The 19,461-nt window shown below is 49.3% G+C and overlaps 1 protein-coding gene across 1 annotated transcript; it reads left to right on the forward strand.

Moving 5' to 3' along the window:
* The first annotated feature begins 15,149 nt into the window (after window positions 1-15,149).
* LOC116976638 (ovarian cancer G-protein coupled receptor 1-like) lies at window positions 15,150-16,142 on the forward strand. Its single transcript, XM_033026464.1, has one exon. It carries the CDS (start codon window positions 15,150-15,152, stop codon window positions 16,140-16,142), a length of 993 nt encoding a protein of 330 aa, XP_032882355.1.
* Window positions 16,143-19,461: the final 3,319 nt, after the last annotated feature.

The following is a 19,461-nucleotide window of genomic DNA, read 5'->3' on the forward strand; positions in this document are numbered from 1 at the left end:
GGCCTGTATTCGCGATGTATCTCCAAACAAAACTAAAAGACCTTCTCAGCGGCTGTACATACATTCATTAACATTATATTATATTCAGCCCACCGCGTCCAGGCCGGCCATCGATCACCCGTTCACACAAGTTCCACCTTATCCCACCTTTCCCATCCACTCCCTACACACTACGGGCCAAATAATCTACAAACCAGCACGTGGTTGTAATGTGGGAGGAAACCGGAGCACCCAGAGGAAACCCACGTGGTCACTGGGAGAACGTGCTTTACTGAACTTTATCTTGCACTAAATGTTATTCAAAGTCAATGTTATTCGTCACATGTACCCGAAGGTGCAGTGAAATGAATTTGCCAGCAGCGATACTTAAAAAGAACACACAATACACAATAAGATTTAACACAAACATCCACCACAACATTCTTCACTGTGGTGGAAGGCAACAAAGTTCAGCCAGTCCTCCTCCTTTGTTCACCCGTGGTCGGGGCCGTGAACCCTCCGTAGTCGTACAGGCCCTCTCGTCGGGATGATCCAAACTCCGACGTCGGGACGGTCGAACACACTCCGCGGCTTGGAGCGCCCGAATCGGCACTTTCCTACCGGAGACCGCGGCTTCAGGATGTTTTAGGCCGCACACAGGCCGGCGGTCGGAGCTCTTCTCTGGTGATCCCTGGCGAGAGATCCCAGACTCCGGATGGTAAGTCCACGCCACGCCCGCAGCTAGAAGCTCCGCAGACCACAGCCCCATGATGCCAAAGTCACCAGGCCACGTGACTATAGACTAAACTGAACTAAATTAAACTTCACACAGACAGCATCCAAGATCAGGCTCTACCGCGGGGCCACGAGGCTGCTAATGTCTAATAAACATATTAGAGGGAGCTCCCCCTCCCCCACCCCACTCACCATCAACAACACCACAGTCACATCTGTGGAGTCTTTTAAATTCCTGGGAACCATCATCTCCAAGGACCTTAACTAGGGGGGCTACCATCGACTCCACAGTCAAAAAGGCACAACAGGGGATGTACTTCCTACGGCAGCTGAGGAAGCATAATCTGCCACAGGCAATGATGGTCCAATTCTACACGGCCAACGTAGAGTCTGTCCTCACCTTCTCCATCATGGTCTTGTTTGGCTCAGCCACCAAACACGACACCTGGAGGCTGCAGCGAATCGTCCAATCAGCAGAGAAGGTTATTGGCTGCAACCTTCCCTCCATTGATGAACTGTACACTGCAAGGGCCAGGAAGCGAGCGGGCAAGATCATCTCTGACCCCTCTCACCCTGGCCACAAACTCTTTGAATCACTTCCCTCTGGAAGGCGACCCCGGACTGTCAAAGCTGCCACAGCCAGACATAAAAACAGCTTTTTTCCAGATGTTTACCAGAATGCTGCCCAGATTAAAGTGTATTAACTCCAAGGAGAGGTTCGACAGACTTGGATCGTTTTCTCTGGAGCGTCTGATGAGAGGTATAGATGTGGTAGACAGTCAGAACCTTTTCCCCATTGTGGAAATGTCAAAGACTAGAGGACGTAGTTTTAAGGTGAGAGGGGCAAAGTGTGGGGCAAGTTTGTTTTACACAGAGGGTGGTTGGCGCCTGGAACGTGCTGCCGGGGTGGTGGTGGAGGCAGATACGATAGTGGTGTTTAAGAGGCTTTTGGATGGGCGCGTGGATATGCAGGGAATGGAGGGCTATGGACCACGTGCAGGCAAGTAAGGGTTGGTTCTGGCATCGTGTTGAGCACAGGATTTGTGGGCCGAAGGGCCTGTTCCTGTGCTGTGCTGTTCTATGTTCTTTAAAACCTGCCCCCACTGTCCAGTTTCAAGAAGGGTCTCGACCTGAAACGTTTCCACCCATTCCTTCTCTCCAGAGATGCTGCCTGTCCCGCTGAGTCACTCCAGCATTTTGTGTCCACCATTGATTCAAACCAGCATCTGCAGTTCTTTCCTACACACTGTTCCGCCCGCTACATCAAAAATATTATTCCTCACAACCTTTTTGGTTCTCTTATTTGATGTTATTCACTGCTCTGTTCCCCGGGCAACGAGTACTTTCCTGGGTAATTTTTATCACCAGAGTTATGGGCCTAAGGGTGGGCAGTCTGTATGTGAGGAAACTGGACTCACGGCATGGACTCGGTGGGCCGAAGGGCCTGTTCATCCCTCTGTTCATCCCTCTGCCCTCTCCCATCAGGCAAGAGGTACAGAAGTGTGAAAACGCACACCTCCAGATTCAGGGACAGTTTCGTCCCAGCTGTTATCAGGCAACTGAACCACCCTACCACCAACTAGAGATCAGTCCTGACCTCCCATCTACCTCATTTGGAGACCCTCAGTCTACCTTTAATCAGACATTACTGGGCTTAACCTTGCACTAAACTTTATTCCTTTATCCTGTACCTGTACACTGTGGACGGCTGGATTGTAATCATGTATAGTCTTTCCGCTGACTGGATAGCACGCAACAAAAAGGTTTTTCATTGTATCTCGGTACACGTGACACCAAACTGAACTAAATTAAACTAAACCAAACTATGTCAATAGACAATAGACAATAGGAGCAGGAGTAGGCCATTTGGCCCTTCGAGCCAGCACCACCATTCAATATGATCATGACTGATCATCCCCAAACAGTACCTCGTTCTTGTCTTCTACCCATATCCCCTGACTCCGCTATCTTTAAGAGACCTATCTAGCTCTCACTTGAAAGTATTCAGAGAACCGGTAGAGAATTCCACAGACTCACAACTCTCTGGGAGAAAAAGTGTTTCCTTATCGCCGTTCTAAATGGCTTACCCCTTATTCTTAAACGGTGGCGCCTGGTTCTGGACTCCTCCAACATCGGGAACATGTTTCCTGCTTCTAGCGTGTCCAAACCCTTAATATGGAGGATTGTCCAAACCCTTAATATGTGTCCAATTCGGAGGGGGCGCTGCTCTGGCAGCAGCCATGTCATGCAGCTCGTCAGTTTTTCAACTTTTTTTTATTTTTTTAGTATGTTTTAAAGTCTGTATTTAATGTTTCTTTGTGTGTTTTGTGTGGGGGGTGGTGTGGGGGGGTAAGGGGGAAACCGCTTCGGTCGCCTCCTCCACGGAGAGGCGAGTTTTTCCAGGTCGCCTCCCCCGTGGCCTAACATCAAGGATCGACGCGGCCTTTCCCGGAGACGCGCCCGGGGCTTCAGCGGCGGGCGCAGCGTGGACTCTCGGCGTGGAGCGGGTGAGCCCTCGCTGGGGCTCGCTGGAGGGGAGCGCTCCGTTTCGCTGGCCCGGGGCAGCCGGCAGCCTGAAGTCGCAGCCTGAAGCCGCGGTCTGCAGAGCTCCAGCTGGTGCGGCGTCTACAGCCCGGGATCTCACGTTGGGGACCCGGGGGAAGAAGAAGCCATCACTGCCGGCCCGCGGCCGACTTCTACTGCGGGTCCGGCATGGACTTACCATCACCCCTGGAGGGGAGCTTCGACCGCCGGCCCTGCAGTCTACGGTGCTTCTGGCTGCGGCGGGGACTTAAATCTTGACCGCCGGTCTGCGGCCTACAACAACTTAAAGCCGCGGTCTCCGGTGAGGAAGAGCCGATCCTGGACTGACTGGACTATGGTCCTGTACACGGGGGGGAAATGGAGGAGGACTGGCCAAATGTTGTGCCTTCCACCACAGTGATGAATGCTGTGGTGGATGTTTGTGTTACAGTTTTATTGTGGTTGTGAAAAAGCTACTTTTATAACTACTAAACCAGGTTCGCTTCTTAATAAACAGACACCACACAACTGTTTGGTAGACCAGTTCAAAACTTTACTTAACATCGGCCGATGGAAGGGAGGGAGAACTCCAGTCAAGTGACCATTACAGACACTTGACCGTCCTCCGTTCACCTCTCTGAACAACAGAATTACATTTCCTTAAATAGGGTTTTTTTGTCCCCTTAGCACATTTCACAGACATTAGTCATGGTCAGGTACAGGAAAAGGTTTCCACATAATGCATCACATCAAAGGCCTTTTGTTTACATAGTACAAGATAACATTGGCCATTTGGTTTACGACATTTTATCTTCACAGAGATCACCCTAGCTCTTTCGCTGCTTCCTCTCTGTCATTTGGTCCTTCATAAACATAGGCCATTTGGTTTATGGCATCTTACTTCAAAGATGTGACTAGCTGTTTCTTTCTCTGTCATTTCCTCACTTGGGAAACAATGTTATAGGATTTATTATCCCACACACCCGCAACCTGAGGCAAGCCTAATTTGAGACTAAATATAAGCTGTAAACTAGCCCAGAAGCCAATTTAATATCTTCTTATATTTTAACTAAAATTCAGCTTCATCATTTGTGTGTTCTTTATTATTGTATCGCTGCAGACAACCCAAATTTCCACCAGCCTGGCTGTGTGGCAATAAATTATATCTAATCTAATCTAATCTAATCTAATCTTATACGTTTCAATAAGATCCCCTCTAATCCTTCTAAACTCCAGAGGATACAAGCCCAGCCGCTCCATTCTCTCAGCATATGACAGTCCCGCCATCCCGGGAATTAACCTTGTAAACCTACGCTGCACTCCCTCAATAGCACGAATGTCCTTCCTCAGATTAGGGGACCATGCTGTAACTTTCAAGTCTGACAGAAATGACCCAACAAGTAGCTGTGTCTTGACTTAAACGCCACTATAATATCATAACGCCCCTTACAGGGTAGAGTTGCTGCCTCCCAGCGCCAGAGACCCAGGTTCCAACCTGACCTATATGTACAGAGTTTGTAAGATCTCCCCGTGACGTGTGTGGGCTTTCTCCAGGATCTCCGGTTTCCACCCACACTCCAAACAAAACGTACAGGTTTGTAGGTCAATTGGCTTGTGTCTGATTGTAAAATTGTCCCTAGTGTGTGTATGATAATGCTAGTGTGCGGGGATGGCTGGTAGGTGGGACTCGGTGGGCCGAAGGGCCTGTTTCCGCGCTGTATCTCGAAACTAAACTCAAATCTGCCTCCACCACCACCCCTGGCTGCGTGTTCCAGGCACCCACCACCCTCTGTGTAAATGGTCTCACCCCGCACATCTCACAGTGTGGTTTCTCTCACATTTTCATCCCAATATTTCATATTCATAAGATTTTCATGCCATATGCAAAAATCCGGAGTTTACTTCAATATTTAAATGAACTTGTTTTCCCCTCGTGTGACACGTAATTTGTTTAAATTTCACTACGCATGTGAAGGGCTACTCTTTATTTCTATAGTCAGTTATACATCCTGGTACCGAGCTATCAGTAGCAGCGAGTCCGTGCAAGAACCGTGTCCGCAGGAAACGTGTGGAGTACGCACATTGACCGCAGTTGTCATTCAGGTATAGTCAACATTTCTCTCTTCCTTTCTTTAAGACCGACAGCCAGAAATGGAACAAACGTCCGGAAAAATGCAGGCCTGCTCCAACTCTCAGTTATTTTAAATCGAGGCTGAAGATTTTTCTGTTTGACGCTGCTGTTCGTTACTTTTAATGTTAACTAGAGCAAGTGGGACTCGTTGGGTCCCGTCTCCTCAACACACGGTTGCTGGGGGGGGGGGGGGGAGGCTGTGGCGTCACACGCACACACTAACCACCACCACCCCCACACACACACACACACTAACCAACCCCCCCCCCCCACACACACACACACTAACACCCCCACACACACTAACCACCCATACACACTAACCCCCCACACACATACACACTAACCCCCCAACACATACACTAACCCCCCAACACACACACTAAGCCCCCAACACACACACACACTAACCACCCCCACACACACACACTAACCACCCCCCAGACACACACACTAACCACCCAACACACACACATACTAACCACCACACACTAACCAGCCCCTCCCCCCCCACACACGCACGTACACACACACATACTAACCACCACACACACACACACTAACCACCCCCACACACACACACATACTAACCACCCCACACACACCCACCCACACACACACACACTAACCACCCCACACACACACACTAATCATCCCCACTCACACACACACTAACCACCCGCCTTGATATTATATTAATATTATTCATTCGCTCCTTTTACCTCATCCTCACCCTATCCACTCACACATAGTCCCCAACTCGCAGGCACGGCCAGAGAGGGGTCAGGGGCAGAGGGGGGGACAGGGGCAGAAGGAAGGGGCAGGGGCAGAGAGAAAGCAGGGGCACAGGGAGGGGGCGGGGGCAGAGGGTAGGACAGGGGCAGAGAGGGGGCAGGGGCAGAGAGAGAGGGCAGGGGCAGAGGGGCTGAAGACTTTTCTGTTTTATGCCGCTGTTCATTACTTTTAATTTAAATTAAATTAAATAAGTAATTCATTTCTCACACTGCACTGTCATTTTTATTCTGTTTAAGAAAGAACTGCTGTTGCTGGAAAGATCAATGGTAGACAAAAATGCTGGAGAAACTCAGCGGGTGAGGCAGCATCTATGGAGAGAAGGATATAGGTAACATTTCAGGTCGAGACCCTTCTTCGGACTCAGACTTCAGTCAGAAGAAGGGTCTTGACCCGAAACATCACCTATATCCTTCACTCCATAGATGCTGCCTCACCCGCTGAGTTTCTCCAGGGTTTTTGTCGACCTATAATTTGTATTCTTGTATTTTATACTTGTCTTATTCTATTCTAGCTTGTTTTTATTTTATTTTATTTTTAATGACTGTTTTTATTTGCTTTTGATTTCTTTTTAATGCTTAGTGTAAAGCACTTTGAATTGCCTCATTGTTGAAACGTGCGGTATAAATAAACTTGCTTGCTTGCTTTACAGCATTAACAAAAAATTAAGTTGCACAGTGGCGCAGCGGGTAGAGCTGCTGCCTCCAGGGACCCGGGTTCGATCCTGACCTCGAATAGACCGGGTTACTCCAGCATTTGTTGTCTATCGGAGAGAGAGAGAGAGAGAACAGATGTACAGACCCAGTTTAGGAGGTTCCTCCGTGAGGAGGGGGAGGAGAGGGGACAACAAAGGGGGACCTGGACGGGGGTGCACCTTAATCTTATCAGCGCCCTTTATGGGCGACTATTTGCATACCTTGGGCACACAAGCAAAGAGGTTCAGTTACTTGTCACAGGTGACAATAAAGTATTCAATGACAGAGACAAATATAGAGAGCAAGTGAGAGAGACAGAGAGAGAGAGAGAGAGACAAAGACAGAGAGAGAGAGAGAGACAGAGACAGAGACACAGAGAGAGAGAGAGACAGAGACAGAGACACAGAGAGAGAGAGAGAGAGAGAGAGAGAGAGAGAGAGAGAGAGAGAGAGAGAGAGAGAGAGAGAGAGAGAGAGAGAGACAGGCTGTGTCTGTCTCAGCTCCAGTGGCTGAGAAGTTTTAAAGCAGCCTTTGAAGGATTCTGTAGCTGGGAAAGGAACAGAGGCAGTGGGGATTCATAGTCTGACTTATTGTTGGACTGTTGAAACTTTCCAATGCTTTAAAGACTCCTCCATTTAGCGTGAAAATCCCTTGATAATTTTCTGCATTGTCGAGGGAGCAGGGTGCGGCTGTCATTGGCGGACTGCCAAGAGTGCCTGGATATCGAGGGTTTGAAGTTTTTCGGTGCCTTTGCTGTGTTTTGGCACTGATTCTCTGCCCTAAAGTCATTTTGCATAGTGCGGCTGCCTGGCTTAATGTGAAGACGGTGCTTTTGTGTTCGGCAAGAAAGGGCGACCTGGCATTCTGGCGTGGACGAGTTTGGAACTTTCCTTCTTCAGCTGGAGGATTTTGCTTTTTGAGGATTGCTTTGGACTGTGACTGTCCCTGGGAATTAATTTGCTGAGCTGCTGGAGGGACGGGAGCTGGTTTGTGCCTCTGCCCGGATGGCGATGGCGGGGGCGCGGCCGAAGGCGAGGAGCTACGCAGCAGCGACATCAGCAGCGGAAGCGAGGCCATCTGAACATGAGCCTCATGTTGACTTGGACTGGGACAGTTTTGGTATCTCGGTTCAAACTGGGCCCCAGATGTCCAGGGGAGCAATTACGAAGGCTATGAATGCCCTTCTTGGTAGGGGGGCTATTGTCTCTTCCGAGCTCGAGAGGGGAAAGGTTGAGATGATATTGAAGAAACGGGAGGATGTGGCCACAGTGGTGGAGAGGGGGATTTCAGTGGGGGGGGGGTCCATATACAGGTGGACCCATGGGTGTCCAGGGTGAGACCGGTTCTCCTGCGGAGTTGCCCTACATGTATTCCGGATGCGACACTCATTCCACACCTGTCTCAGATTGGGGAGGTGCGGTCTAAGTGCTTTAGGCTCATGCACCCTGGGGGGGACCCGGAGGAAAAAGGGATTCTCAGTTTCAAAAGGAGGGTGTTTGTAAAGGTGGGGGAGGGGGAAGGCGATGAGGGGAGTTTCGAGGTGGAGTGCAGGGGTCTCCCTAGAACCGTGCGTTGGAGTTGGGGAAAGGCACGGTGTCATGCGTGCGGTGGTTATGGACATCTCCGTAGGGAATGTCCTAATCATGGGGTCGCTGCCAGAACCTCTAGCGCAGCGGCCCAGGAACGCACTGCTGGCCCATCAGCGGTGGCTCGTCATGCCTCGGAGGGGCGGGGTGGAATTGCTGACCTGGCTGGGGCTGCTGGCACTGCCTCGGTGATCCGGGGCAGCGGGGATAGCCCTTCTGGGTCTGTAGTTTCCGCCTTGGGGACCCGGGGCAGCGAGGGCCCCCACCCCCTACATTCTGAACATGTGGGGGTGGCTGAAGGTGCGGCACAGGGGGAGGGTGGAGAGGAATGGGAGCAGCAGAAGAAGAGGAAGAAAAAGCAGAAAAAGATCACCCAAGCGAGTCAAAAACAGGTGGGTGTGCAACTGCCGAGTGCGGAGATCACCCAAGAGGTGCCTGTTAGCTCCAGGGAGGCCCAGAGTGAAACTGCCGTGGCCCAGCAAGGAGCTGAGGTGGCTCTGACGGGAGTAGGGAAGGTAACACGTGCGGGTGGTAAAGTGGCTGGGGGTAGTGTGGAGGCGGAAGACCCTTCCTTTATGGAGGTCACCACACCGCCGCACGCTAGTGGGACAAAAAGGAGGATTGGGCCTGGCGAGGAAGAGCAAGGACGTGGGTCCAAAGTAAGGGGGGTGCAGTTTTCCAGTCCTTCCACCACCGATGTGGGTGGAGGTCAGGAAATGACGTCTTCTGGGTTGGCGGTTGAGCCTCCGCTTCAGGGTTCTCTCGAGGGTACCATAGGGTCAGGTGACGGGGTAGACCCCTCTGGAGCGGTGTCCTCTAGGCGGGGGGAGGTTCTTTCGTCACAGGGGCCCTCCGAGGGAGGTATCTCATCGTGTGTTGATCTTGGCTCCCCTGGGGGTGCGTCCTCTGGGCCGGAGGAGGTCCCCTCGTTTCAGAGGCCTACTAAGGGTGTTAGCACGCAGGAGGGTGGGGTAAGCTCCCCTGGTAGTGTGGACCCTGAGACGGGGGATGAGCAGAGTCAGCCCGAGGGAGGGGGGCCGGGGGGAATGGTGTACCAATCAGTGCTCAATATTGGAGCCAGTGGAGGTGCCGAGGTGTGTATTGTACTGCCGGCTGAGTTGGCAGGGGAGAGAAAAAAGACTGGTGGAGAGCCTCTGGGTGTTGCCAGTGGAGGGGGTGCTTTCGGTGCTGTGGAGGTCGGAGTTGTTTCGGGCAGCGACCTTCTTTCGGATTCTGGGGGTGCCAGTTTACCACAGACCCTGGGGGTGCCTCTTGTTTTCTCTTCCCCAGGCCCAGATGTGGAGGGTGAGGACAGAGCGCAGGAGCCCAGCCAGGCAGTGGGCTGCGTGATGCAGGATAGGGGCTTCGGGACCCTTCCCCGGCATTGATCCTGGGGGTGGTGACATGTCGGAGGAGGGGGAGAGGGATGGGGCCAGTTTGTGTGAAGGGGTTTGCGAAATTCCAGAGAGCTCTGGTCTTTCGACTTCTGAAAATGACCTTGGTGATGCTGAGCGTGTTGTGTCAGGTGCGAGAAACTTGGCCGATAGCCCAGGAACCAAGGACGAGTCTCATGCAAGTGCTATCTGCGAGTTGCTGGAATCCCTAAAAACAAGTCGAACCAACAAGACAAAGTTTGAGGCTGCTAAGAGACGGTGGGGTGATCTGTCGGCCTTAGTTGAAACTCTCGAGGCTATCCTTGCCAGCGAGGATAGTGGTCTCCCAGGCTCTGAGCAGGGCCAGCTTAGGGGCTTTTTGGAGTTCCTAAGAGAGAGGGATACAGAGCCCAGGAGGAGAAGTGGGAGGATTTCAAACTAATGTACCAGTGCATTCACGTTAGTTACCCTAAATTTAAACGGGAGTAGAGCGAGTTTTCGCAGATTCCAGCTTTTATCGGTCCTTAGGGAGGGGAAATTTGCAGTGTGTTTTCTGCAGGAGATGCATACTGTTGTCAGTGATGAACCCACCTGGAGATTGGAGTGGGAAGGTGAGGTCTATATGAGTCATCTTAGCTCAAATTCGAGTGGGGTGGCCATTCTGTTGGCTCAGAATTTCTTGCCCAATATTATAAAAGTGCAAGAAGTTGTGCCAGGACGTTTGCTCCATCTGGCCGTGAGCCTGGATGGCATGCCGTTGCATTTCATTAACGTGTATGCCCCCAGCTCCGGCACGATGCAGTCCGGCCTACTTCAGGAGGTGAGTGCTCTGTTAAGCACTATTGATAGGGGAGAGTGTGTCTTCCTTGGGGGGGACTTTAACTGCACACTTGAGGTGCGATATCGTTCTGGTACTCAGTGTGCCCCTGCTGTAGCGAAGAAGCTGAGAGGGTTGATTGATTCTTTTGAGTTGGTTGATGTGTGGCGGGACCTCAACCCAGACTCCACTGCTTTTTCGCGGAGGTCTGAGGGCGGTGGTTCTCGCATTGATCGAATATATATCTCCCGAGCGTTTGTTTCCCGTGTCTCAGCGGCCTCAATGCAGCTGGTGCCATGCTCGGACCATTGTCTGGTGCGTGCGGATTTTAATCCAGCGTGCGCTCGGGCCGGGTCTGCGTACTGGCACTTTAATAACCGGCTGCTGGAGGATCGGTGTTTCCGGGAGTCATTCAGTCGGTTTTGGGTGAGGTGGAGAGAGAGGCAGAGGTGCTTCTCTTCCCTTAGGCAGTGGTGGGATGTGGGGAAAGCTCACATCCGTATTTTTTGTAAGGAATACACGTGGGGGTCGACCGGGCGGCGGGACTCAGCGGTTGAGAAGCTTGAGAGGGAGCTGAGGGACGCAGAGTCTCGCCTGGGTCAGGTTGGAGGTGAATCTTGCGAATGGGGTGTGTTTCATGAGAAGAAGGAAGCCTTGAGGAACCTGCAACTTGAGAGGTCCCGAGGCGCTTATGTGAGGGCGCGGGTCCAGATGCTGCAAGATCTGGATCGAGCTTCGCCTTTCTTTTTCTCTCTGGAGAAAGGGCGGGGAGCCCGCAAACAGCTCGTGGAGCTGCTAGCAGATGATGGCTCCTCTGTCACGGATCCAGAGAGGATTAGTGCCTTGGTCAGGTCCTTTTATGGATCCCTGTTCACCGCAGGTGGAGTCAGTGGGGAAGCTCAGCAGGACCTGTGGGAGAGTCTACCGATTATTGATAGGGAGGAGGCCGATATTCTTGATGGCCCTTTATCTTTGGAGGAGTTGACTCGTGCATTGCATCAGCTCAAGAGGGGTAAGTCCCCCGGGCTGGATGGGCTGACGGTAGAGTTTGTAAGAGCTTTCTGGGGTATCCTGGGGGGTGATTACATGTTGGTTCTGGGGGAGAGCCTGGCGACCGGGGAGATGCCCCTCTCGTGGCGTAGAGCAGTTGTTGTCCTGCTGCCCAAGAAGGGGGAACTCCGCTTGTTGAAAAACTGGCGCCCGGTCTCTCTCCTATGCACAGAGTATAAAGTTTTTGCACGGGCGATGGCAAATCGCCTGGGCTCCGTGCTGTCTCAATTGATTCACCTATGACCAGTCCTATACAGTCCTCTGGCCGGTCCATTCAGGATAACATCCACCTGGTTAGGGACCTGATTCATCTAGCACAGGGAACTGGTCAGTCAGCTGCTTTTCTGTCTCTTGATCAGGAGAAGGCTTTTGACAGGGTAGAGCATGAATACCTTTTCGGGACGTTGCAAGCGTTCGGATTTGGACCGCATTTTGTGGCCCGGGTCCGCCTCTTGTATGCTGCAGTGGAGTGTCTTGTGAAGGTTAATGGTGCGTTGTTGGCTCCCTTTCATTTTGGGAGGGGGGTCCGTCAGGGGTGCCCCATGTCAGGTCAGTTGTACGCGGTCTGTGTGGAGCCGTTCCTGTGTCTTCTTCGGAGGAGGTTGACAGGCCTGGCCCTACCGGGCCCGGGGGTGGAGTTGGTTCTTTCGGCATATGCCGATGATGTACTCCTCATGTTCACCGATCCTGGTGACCTGCGGAGGATGCGTGATTGCCAGAAGATATTCTCGGCTGCATCTTCTGCCAGGATTAATTGGAGCAAGTGCTCTGGACTTTTAGTGGGTCAGTGGCAGGTGGACTCCCTGCCAGAGGAGATGGTAATGTTTGCGTGGAGCACCACGCACCTCCTCTATCTGGGGGTGTACCTGAGTCCCACTGAGGATGCTTGGCCGGCAAACTGGCAGGAGTTGGAGACGAAAGTGGTTGCCAGGCTGGGGCGCTGGTCAGGCCTGCTTGGAGTTCTTTCTTTTCAGGGGAGGGTGTTGGTCATAAACCAGCTGGTGGCCTCCATGTTATGGTACCGGCTGGCTACTCTTGTCCCGCCTTCCATTTTTGTAAATGCTTTACAGAAGAAGCTGGTGGACTTCTTTTGGGGAAATAGGAAGCACTGGGTTTCCGCAGCGGTCCTGAGTCTCCCGTTAGAGGAGGGTGGCCAGTCCTTGGTATGCGTGCGTACCCAGGTGGCGGCTCTCCGCCTCAGGACTCTGAGGAGGTATATGTATATAGAGAACCCCCCCAGATGGCACGTTTTGGCCACGTATTTTTTCCGACGGGGTCGTTGTCTAAGGGGGGTCTCGCGGCTCCCGGAGGCGGGCATCAGTCGACCCGCCCTAAGGGGCTTGCCTGTTTTCTACCGGGATGTGTTAAGAGTGAGGAATCTGGTTGTTTTCAGCCAGCGTGTTGCTCCACGAGGGGAGGGGGATGTTGCGGCTGCGGGAGTGGCCGGTCCTCACCAAATCATGGCGGGTGTCGAGGAGAGGCGCGAGCCTAGAGTGGTTTTGAATGAGCTCTTACCCGCTCCAGTCAGATCTGCTCATCGGGCCTCGGTTCCGGGACATATCTCGGGCACCGGCTCCACACAACCTGAGCCGCCTTTCGGAGATGATTAGCGTGCCGTTTCGTGACGCGAAGAGACGCTCACTGTATAGAATGTTCCTGCACATTCTGCACCTACTTGCCTTCGTCTCCCATCCCGACACTCCATGGCGGACGGTGTTACCACCTGAAGGCGGGGAAGGTCCCCAGTGGGGGTCCCTCTACAAGGGAGTTGTCCCCCTTTACATTGGGGACCTGGGGTGGAGAGTGCTGCACGGAGCGGTGGCATGTAACAAACTTTTGAGTCGGTTCACGGACTCGTCCGCTGCCTGTATTTTTTGTGGCGAGGAAGAGACCGTGTTCCACATTTATATGGAGTGTGAGAGGCTACTGCCCCTGTATCAATATCTGAAGGGGTTGTTGCTAAAGTTCTGGTTACATTTTAGTCCTACGATTCTTGTGTTTGGACACAAGGCAGGTTGTGGGGAGAGCCAAGTGGGAGGGTGGGACCTACCTGTCGGTCTACTCCTGGGCCTGGCCAAGATGGCCATACGCGGGTCCAGGCAGCAGGCGATGGATGGTCAGGCAAGGGTCGGCTGCTTGCCCCTCTTTCGGGCCTACGTCCGTGCACGTGTGTCCCTGGAGAGGGAACATGCGGTGTTCACGGGGACTTTGGAGGTATTCCGTGGGCGCTGGTCACCGCGAGGGGTTGAGAGTATTGTGAATAATGATTGTAATGTTGTACTATAATGACACTTGGTATAATGTAATTTCGTTTTGTGTATGACGTGATCTGTTGTATTATTTGATGTGTTGAATAAAGTCTTGGAATTTAAAAAAAAAAAAAGAGAGAGATACAGAGACAGTGAAAGAGACGGAGAGAGAGAGTCAGAATGACACAGGAAGAGAGAGAGAATGAGAAAGACTGGTGGCAAATGTAAAGCAGAATCTAGAGGTATTGATTGTACATGAGTAGGGAAGTGGTGTAAGAGGCATGGTGATACTACTGCAGAGTGGAGGGGTGGCTAAGGGACTCAGTGAGGGCATTACATTAGAGAAGGGTGATGTAGTTTAGATTCTGGGTGAAAGATTGCTAAAGAGTGAGCGGCCAATGACACTGAGGCAGTACACGAGACCACACCTGGAATATTGTGTGCAGTTTTGATCCCCTAATTTAAGGAAGGACATTCTTGCTATTGAGGGAGTGCAGCGTAGGTTCACCAGGTTAATTCCCGGGATGGCGCGACTGTCATATGCTGAGAGAATGGAGCGGCTGGGCTTGTATACTCTGGAATTTAGAAGGATGAGAGGAGATCTTATTGAAACATTTAAGATTTTTAAGGGCTTGGACATGCTAGAGGCAGGAAACATGTTCCTGATGTTGGGGGAGTCCAGAACCAGGGCCACAGTTTAAGAATAAGGGGTAGGCCATTTAGAACGGAGACGAGGAAACACTTTTTCACACAGAGAGTTGTGAGTCTGTGGAATTCTTTGTTTCAGAGGGCGGTGGAGGCCGGTTCTCTGGATACTTTTAAGAGAGAGCTAGATAGGGCTCTTAAAGATAGCGGAGTCAGGGGATATGGGGAGAAGGCAGGAACGGGGTACTGATTGGGGATGATCAGCCATGATCACATTGAATGGCGGTGCTGGCTCGAAGGGCCGAATGGCCTACTCCTGCACCTATTGTCCATTGTCTATTGTAGTTGAGGCTGGGACTATCTCAACTTTTAAGAAACAGTTAGACAGGTACATGGATAGGACAGGTTTGGAGGGATATGGCAGGTGGGACTTGTGTAGCTTGGATATGTTGGTCGGTGTGGGCAAGTTGGGCCGAATGGCCTACTCCTGTTGTCTATTGTCCATTGTCTCCACGTATCTCTCTTTGTTCCCCGGCGCAGGTGTTGGTTTGACCTATGTGACCTGTTGGCAATGATGGACAATGTGACGGTCGGGAGGTCCAACTCCAGTTGCTTGGTGAACAACAGCGCGAGTGTCCTGGTGCCGGTCATCTACGCCACCACCTTCCTTGTCAGCTTGCCCGGCAACTGCCTGTCCATCTACGTGGCCGCACTGCAAGTGAAGAGAGGCCACGAGATCGGCGTCTACTTGATCAACCTGAGCTCCGTCGACATCATCTACACCCTCACCTTGCCCTACTGGTTCTGCCATCATTTCACCACCGCCGTCGGCAACGTGTCCGTGCACAACGCGGTGGTGGTGGTGTCCTCCAGCACCATGTTCATGAGCCCTGCCTTCCTGTGCTGCATTGCGGGGGACCGCTACCTCGCCATCGTCCACCCTCTCCGGTTCCACCGGCTAAGGACCCTGCGGGCAGCCGCGGCGGTGAGCGCAACGTGCTGGCTGCTCCAGCTGTCCCTCCACGCCCTCCTCCTCCACCGGCAGGGCCTCCTCTCCTCCGACTTCGCCTCCACGCCACTCTGGGAGGACCTTCCCCTGGAGGCCACCACGGCCGAGGTGTACCTGATACGTTTCCTCCTCAGCTTCTGCCTCCCCTTCTCCCTCTTCATCTTCTACTCCCAGAGGATCTACAGGGCGGTGGCCAGGAGCAGCAGCGTGGAAGACGGAGAGAAGAGGAAGATCGCCAAGTTGCTGCTCTTGCTCCTCCTGGTCTACGCCGTCAGCTTCGGGCCTTACCAGTTGACCGCCCTTGCCCGCGGCGTGGCCGAGCCGGGCAATTGCCCCTTCGCCCAGCTCGCCATCATCCACTACAACGTCTTCTTCGCCTGGACTGGAGTCAACTGCGCGGCCGACCCCATCGTCTACTGCTGGCTCTCCGACACGGCACGACAGGACATTGTCCACTTGACCACCGCCCTCAAACACAAACTGCCGCGGCTCTGTAGGCGGCCGGAACACCACCGTGCCGACCGGACCCCCAAACAGATCTCAGACCTTCCCCTCTGATTAGCAATATTACAAAATTTTTAGATTTTTAAAATCAAGTCTGCAATTTATCCCATCAGATAAAGCATAAAAAGAAGTTTAATTTGACACCTAATTCACTTTCATATCTTCAGTACTAAAAAAGTTATGGCCATTTTCATACTCTGAAATTAGCATCTTGTTCCCTATTGCTTTTCCATTGACTTAACTCAAAAGCTGTGATCGAGGACAGTCAAAAGCCCATAACTTTCTTAAAAATTAAGAGAACTGAATGAAATTTTCTTTCTTTCTTTTAAAATCCATTGGGTATCTTCTAAATCTTTTGTCCAAAACGTTAAATAACGAACATTAACTGCCCAAGAGTAGAATCTAAGGTTCGGCAGTGCCAAACCACCGTCTTTTTTTGATTTCTGTAAGTATTTTTTACTGGAATTTTTATTCTGCCGTATATATGAAGACATTTTGGAATCAATAATATCAAAGAAAGATTTGGCAATAAAAATTGGTATCGTCTGAAATAAATACAAAGATTTAGGTAAGATAAGCATTTTAATAGCATTGATTCGGCCGATTAAAAATAAGGACATTGGTGACCATTTAGTAAACTGTTGTTTGATATGGTCAATTAGAGGCGTAAAATTAGCTTTAAATAAATCCTTGTGTTTCTTGGTAATCTTAATACCTGAATAAGTAAAACTTTCGGTAGTCAATCTAAATGGAAACTTTCCATAATTCGAAACTAGATTGTTTAATGGAAAAAGCTCACTCTTACTAAGATTTAGTTTATAACCAGAGAAACTACTAAATTAATTAAGTGGTGCTACTATTGTCGGAATAGATTTCTCAGCATTAGAAATGAATAATAACAGATCATCTGCATAAAGAGATAGCTTATGTGTCTTATTCCCACGGACAATACCAAAAATATTAGGGGATTCCCTAATAGCGGTGGCCAAAGGTTCCAAAGCAATATCAAATAGTAAAGGACTTAAAGGAAAGCCCTGTCTAGTACCTCGAAAGAGCCTGAAAAAAGGCGATCTCTGATTATTGGTAAGTACAGAAGCCTGAGGTATATGATATATCAGCTTGACCCAAGAAATACATTTTGGGCCAATCTTAGATTTCTCAAGTGTTTGAATAAGTATTCCCATGCTACTCTATCAAACGCCTTCTTGGCATCAAGTGAAATGACACATTCTGGAGTTTTATTTGACGCTGTGTATACGATATTCTCCTAACGTTAAAGTATGAGTAACGATTTTTAATAAAACCTGTTTATCAAAGTCATCCTAAGAAGCAAGTTTATAATTGCCCCTTCGCCCAGCTCGCCATCACCCCCTACAAAGTCTTCTTCGCCTGGACTGGAGTCAACTGCGCGGCCGACCCCATCCTCTACTGCTGGCTCTCCGACACGGCACAACAGGACATTGTCCACTTGACCACCGCCCTCAAACACAAACTGCCGCGGCTCTGTAGGCGGCCGGAACACCACCGTGCCGACCGGACCCCCAAACAGATCTCAGACTTTCCCCTCTGAATGTTACAAAATGTTGAGATTTTAAAAATCAAGTCTGCAATTTATCCCATCAGATAAAGCATAAAAAGTAGTTTAATTTGACACCTAATTCACTTTCATATCTTTAGTATTAAAAAAGTTTCATACTCTGAAATTAGCATCTTGCCCTAGATTGCAATGCAAATTGCAAATTGCTTTTCCATTGACTTAACTCAAAAGCTGTGATCGAGGACAGTCAAAAGCCCATAACTTTCTTAAAAATTAAGAGAACTGAATGAAATTTTATTTCTTTCTTTTAAAATCTTTTTATTAGCTTTTTTCTTCAAGAAACAAAAACAAAACAAAAAGAATAATGATAAACATAACAATGATATTGATACATAGGCATTAGGATTACATTAATAACAGGTATAACCTAGTTCAGTATCAAAATACACATTGAATATAGACCTCCCGGTCTCTATGTAAATATAGTTAAATGTTTAAAAGAAAACATATATATTTAAAAAAACCCAAAAAGATAAAAATTTAAAAATTAAAAAAAGAGAAAAAAGGAAAAAACAGAACCCCCTTAAACTAGAAAAAAAAAGCAAAACAGAGTCTGAGCTGCAAAGAATTTCAACAATTTAAGTCCCTGTTTGTTGTCAAGTCTGTTCCACCGTATAAAGGTAAAATAATTTTTATAACGGTTGGAGAGTAAACAATTTATGTTGTGTGAAAATGTTGAATAAATCTTCCCCAAGTCTTATCAAATTTAACCAAGGGTTCAACATTGTCACTCCTGATTTTTTTCTAAATTTAAACATGATATCGTTTCAGAGTACCAATGGTGTGTGGTCGGAGGCTTAGAGTCTTTCCATTTAAATAAAATAGATCTTCTGGCGATTAATGTGGTAATAGCAATCAGCCGATGGGTGGAATGGGACAAATGAATAGAATCTAACATTGGTAGCCCCAAAAATTGCAGTAATAGGATGAGGTTGTAAATCAATACCTAAAACTACAGAAATAGTATCAAAAATTTATTTCCAATATTTTTCCAAAAGTGGGCAGGGCCAAAACATATGGGTCAGTGAGGCCACTTCAGAGTTACATCTGTCACAGGTAGGATTTATGTGACCATAGAAATGAGCCAACTTATCTTTTGACATATGAACTCTGTGAACTACCTTGAATTGTATCAGAGTGTGTCGTGCACACATTGAAGAGGTATTGACTAATTGAAGAATCCACTCCCATTTCTGTATAGATAGAGAAATTTGGAGTTCTTTCCCAGTCATTCTTAATTTTATCAAATATATCTATTTGTAATTTCAAAATCAACTCATAAATAGTCGTTATTAATCCTTTCTGATAAGGGTTCAAATGTAAAAAAATTCCAAGATTTCGGTTTGATGTGGTAGCGGAAAAAAGGGTAGAGAAGCCTTCAAAAAATGTCTAATTTGTAAATATCTAAAAGAGTGTGTTAGGTAAATTATATTTATTGGAGAGTTGTTCGAAAGACATAAAACAACCATCCAAAAACAAATCACTAAAAGTTACTAATCCCTTCCTCTTCCATAACAGAAAGGCTTGATCAGTACTAGATGGTTGGAAGAGAAAATTAGATATGATAGGATTCGATAAGATAAAATCATTCAATCCAAAAAACTTACAAAATTGAAACCATATTCGAAATGTATGTCTTATTATTGGGTTAGTCGTATATTTATCCAATCTCGTGATTGTAAAAGGTAACGAGGCCCCTAGAATAGAAGCCAATGATAGCCCTGTATAGAATCACGTTCAAGATTTATCCATCCTGGGCATTGGGTATCTTCTAAA

Source organism: Amblyraja radiata, chromosome 9, assembly GCF_010909765.2.
Source record: "Amblyraja radiata isolate CabotCenter1 chromosome 9, sAmbRad1.1.pri, whole genome shotgun sequence".
Lineage (NCBI taxonomy): Eukaryota > Metazoa > Chordata > Chondrichthyes > Rajiformes > Rajidae > Amblyraja > Amblyraja radiata.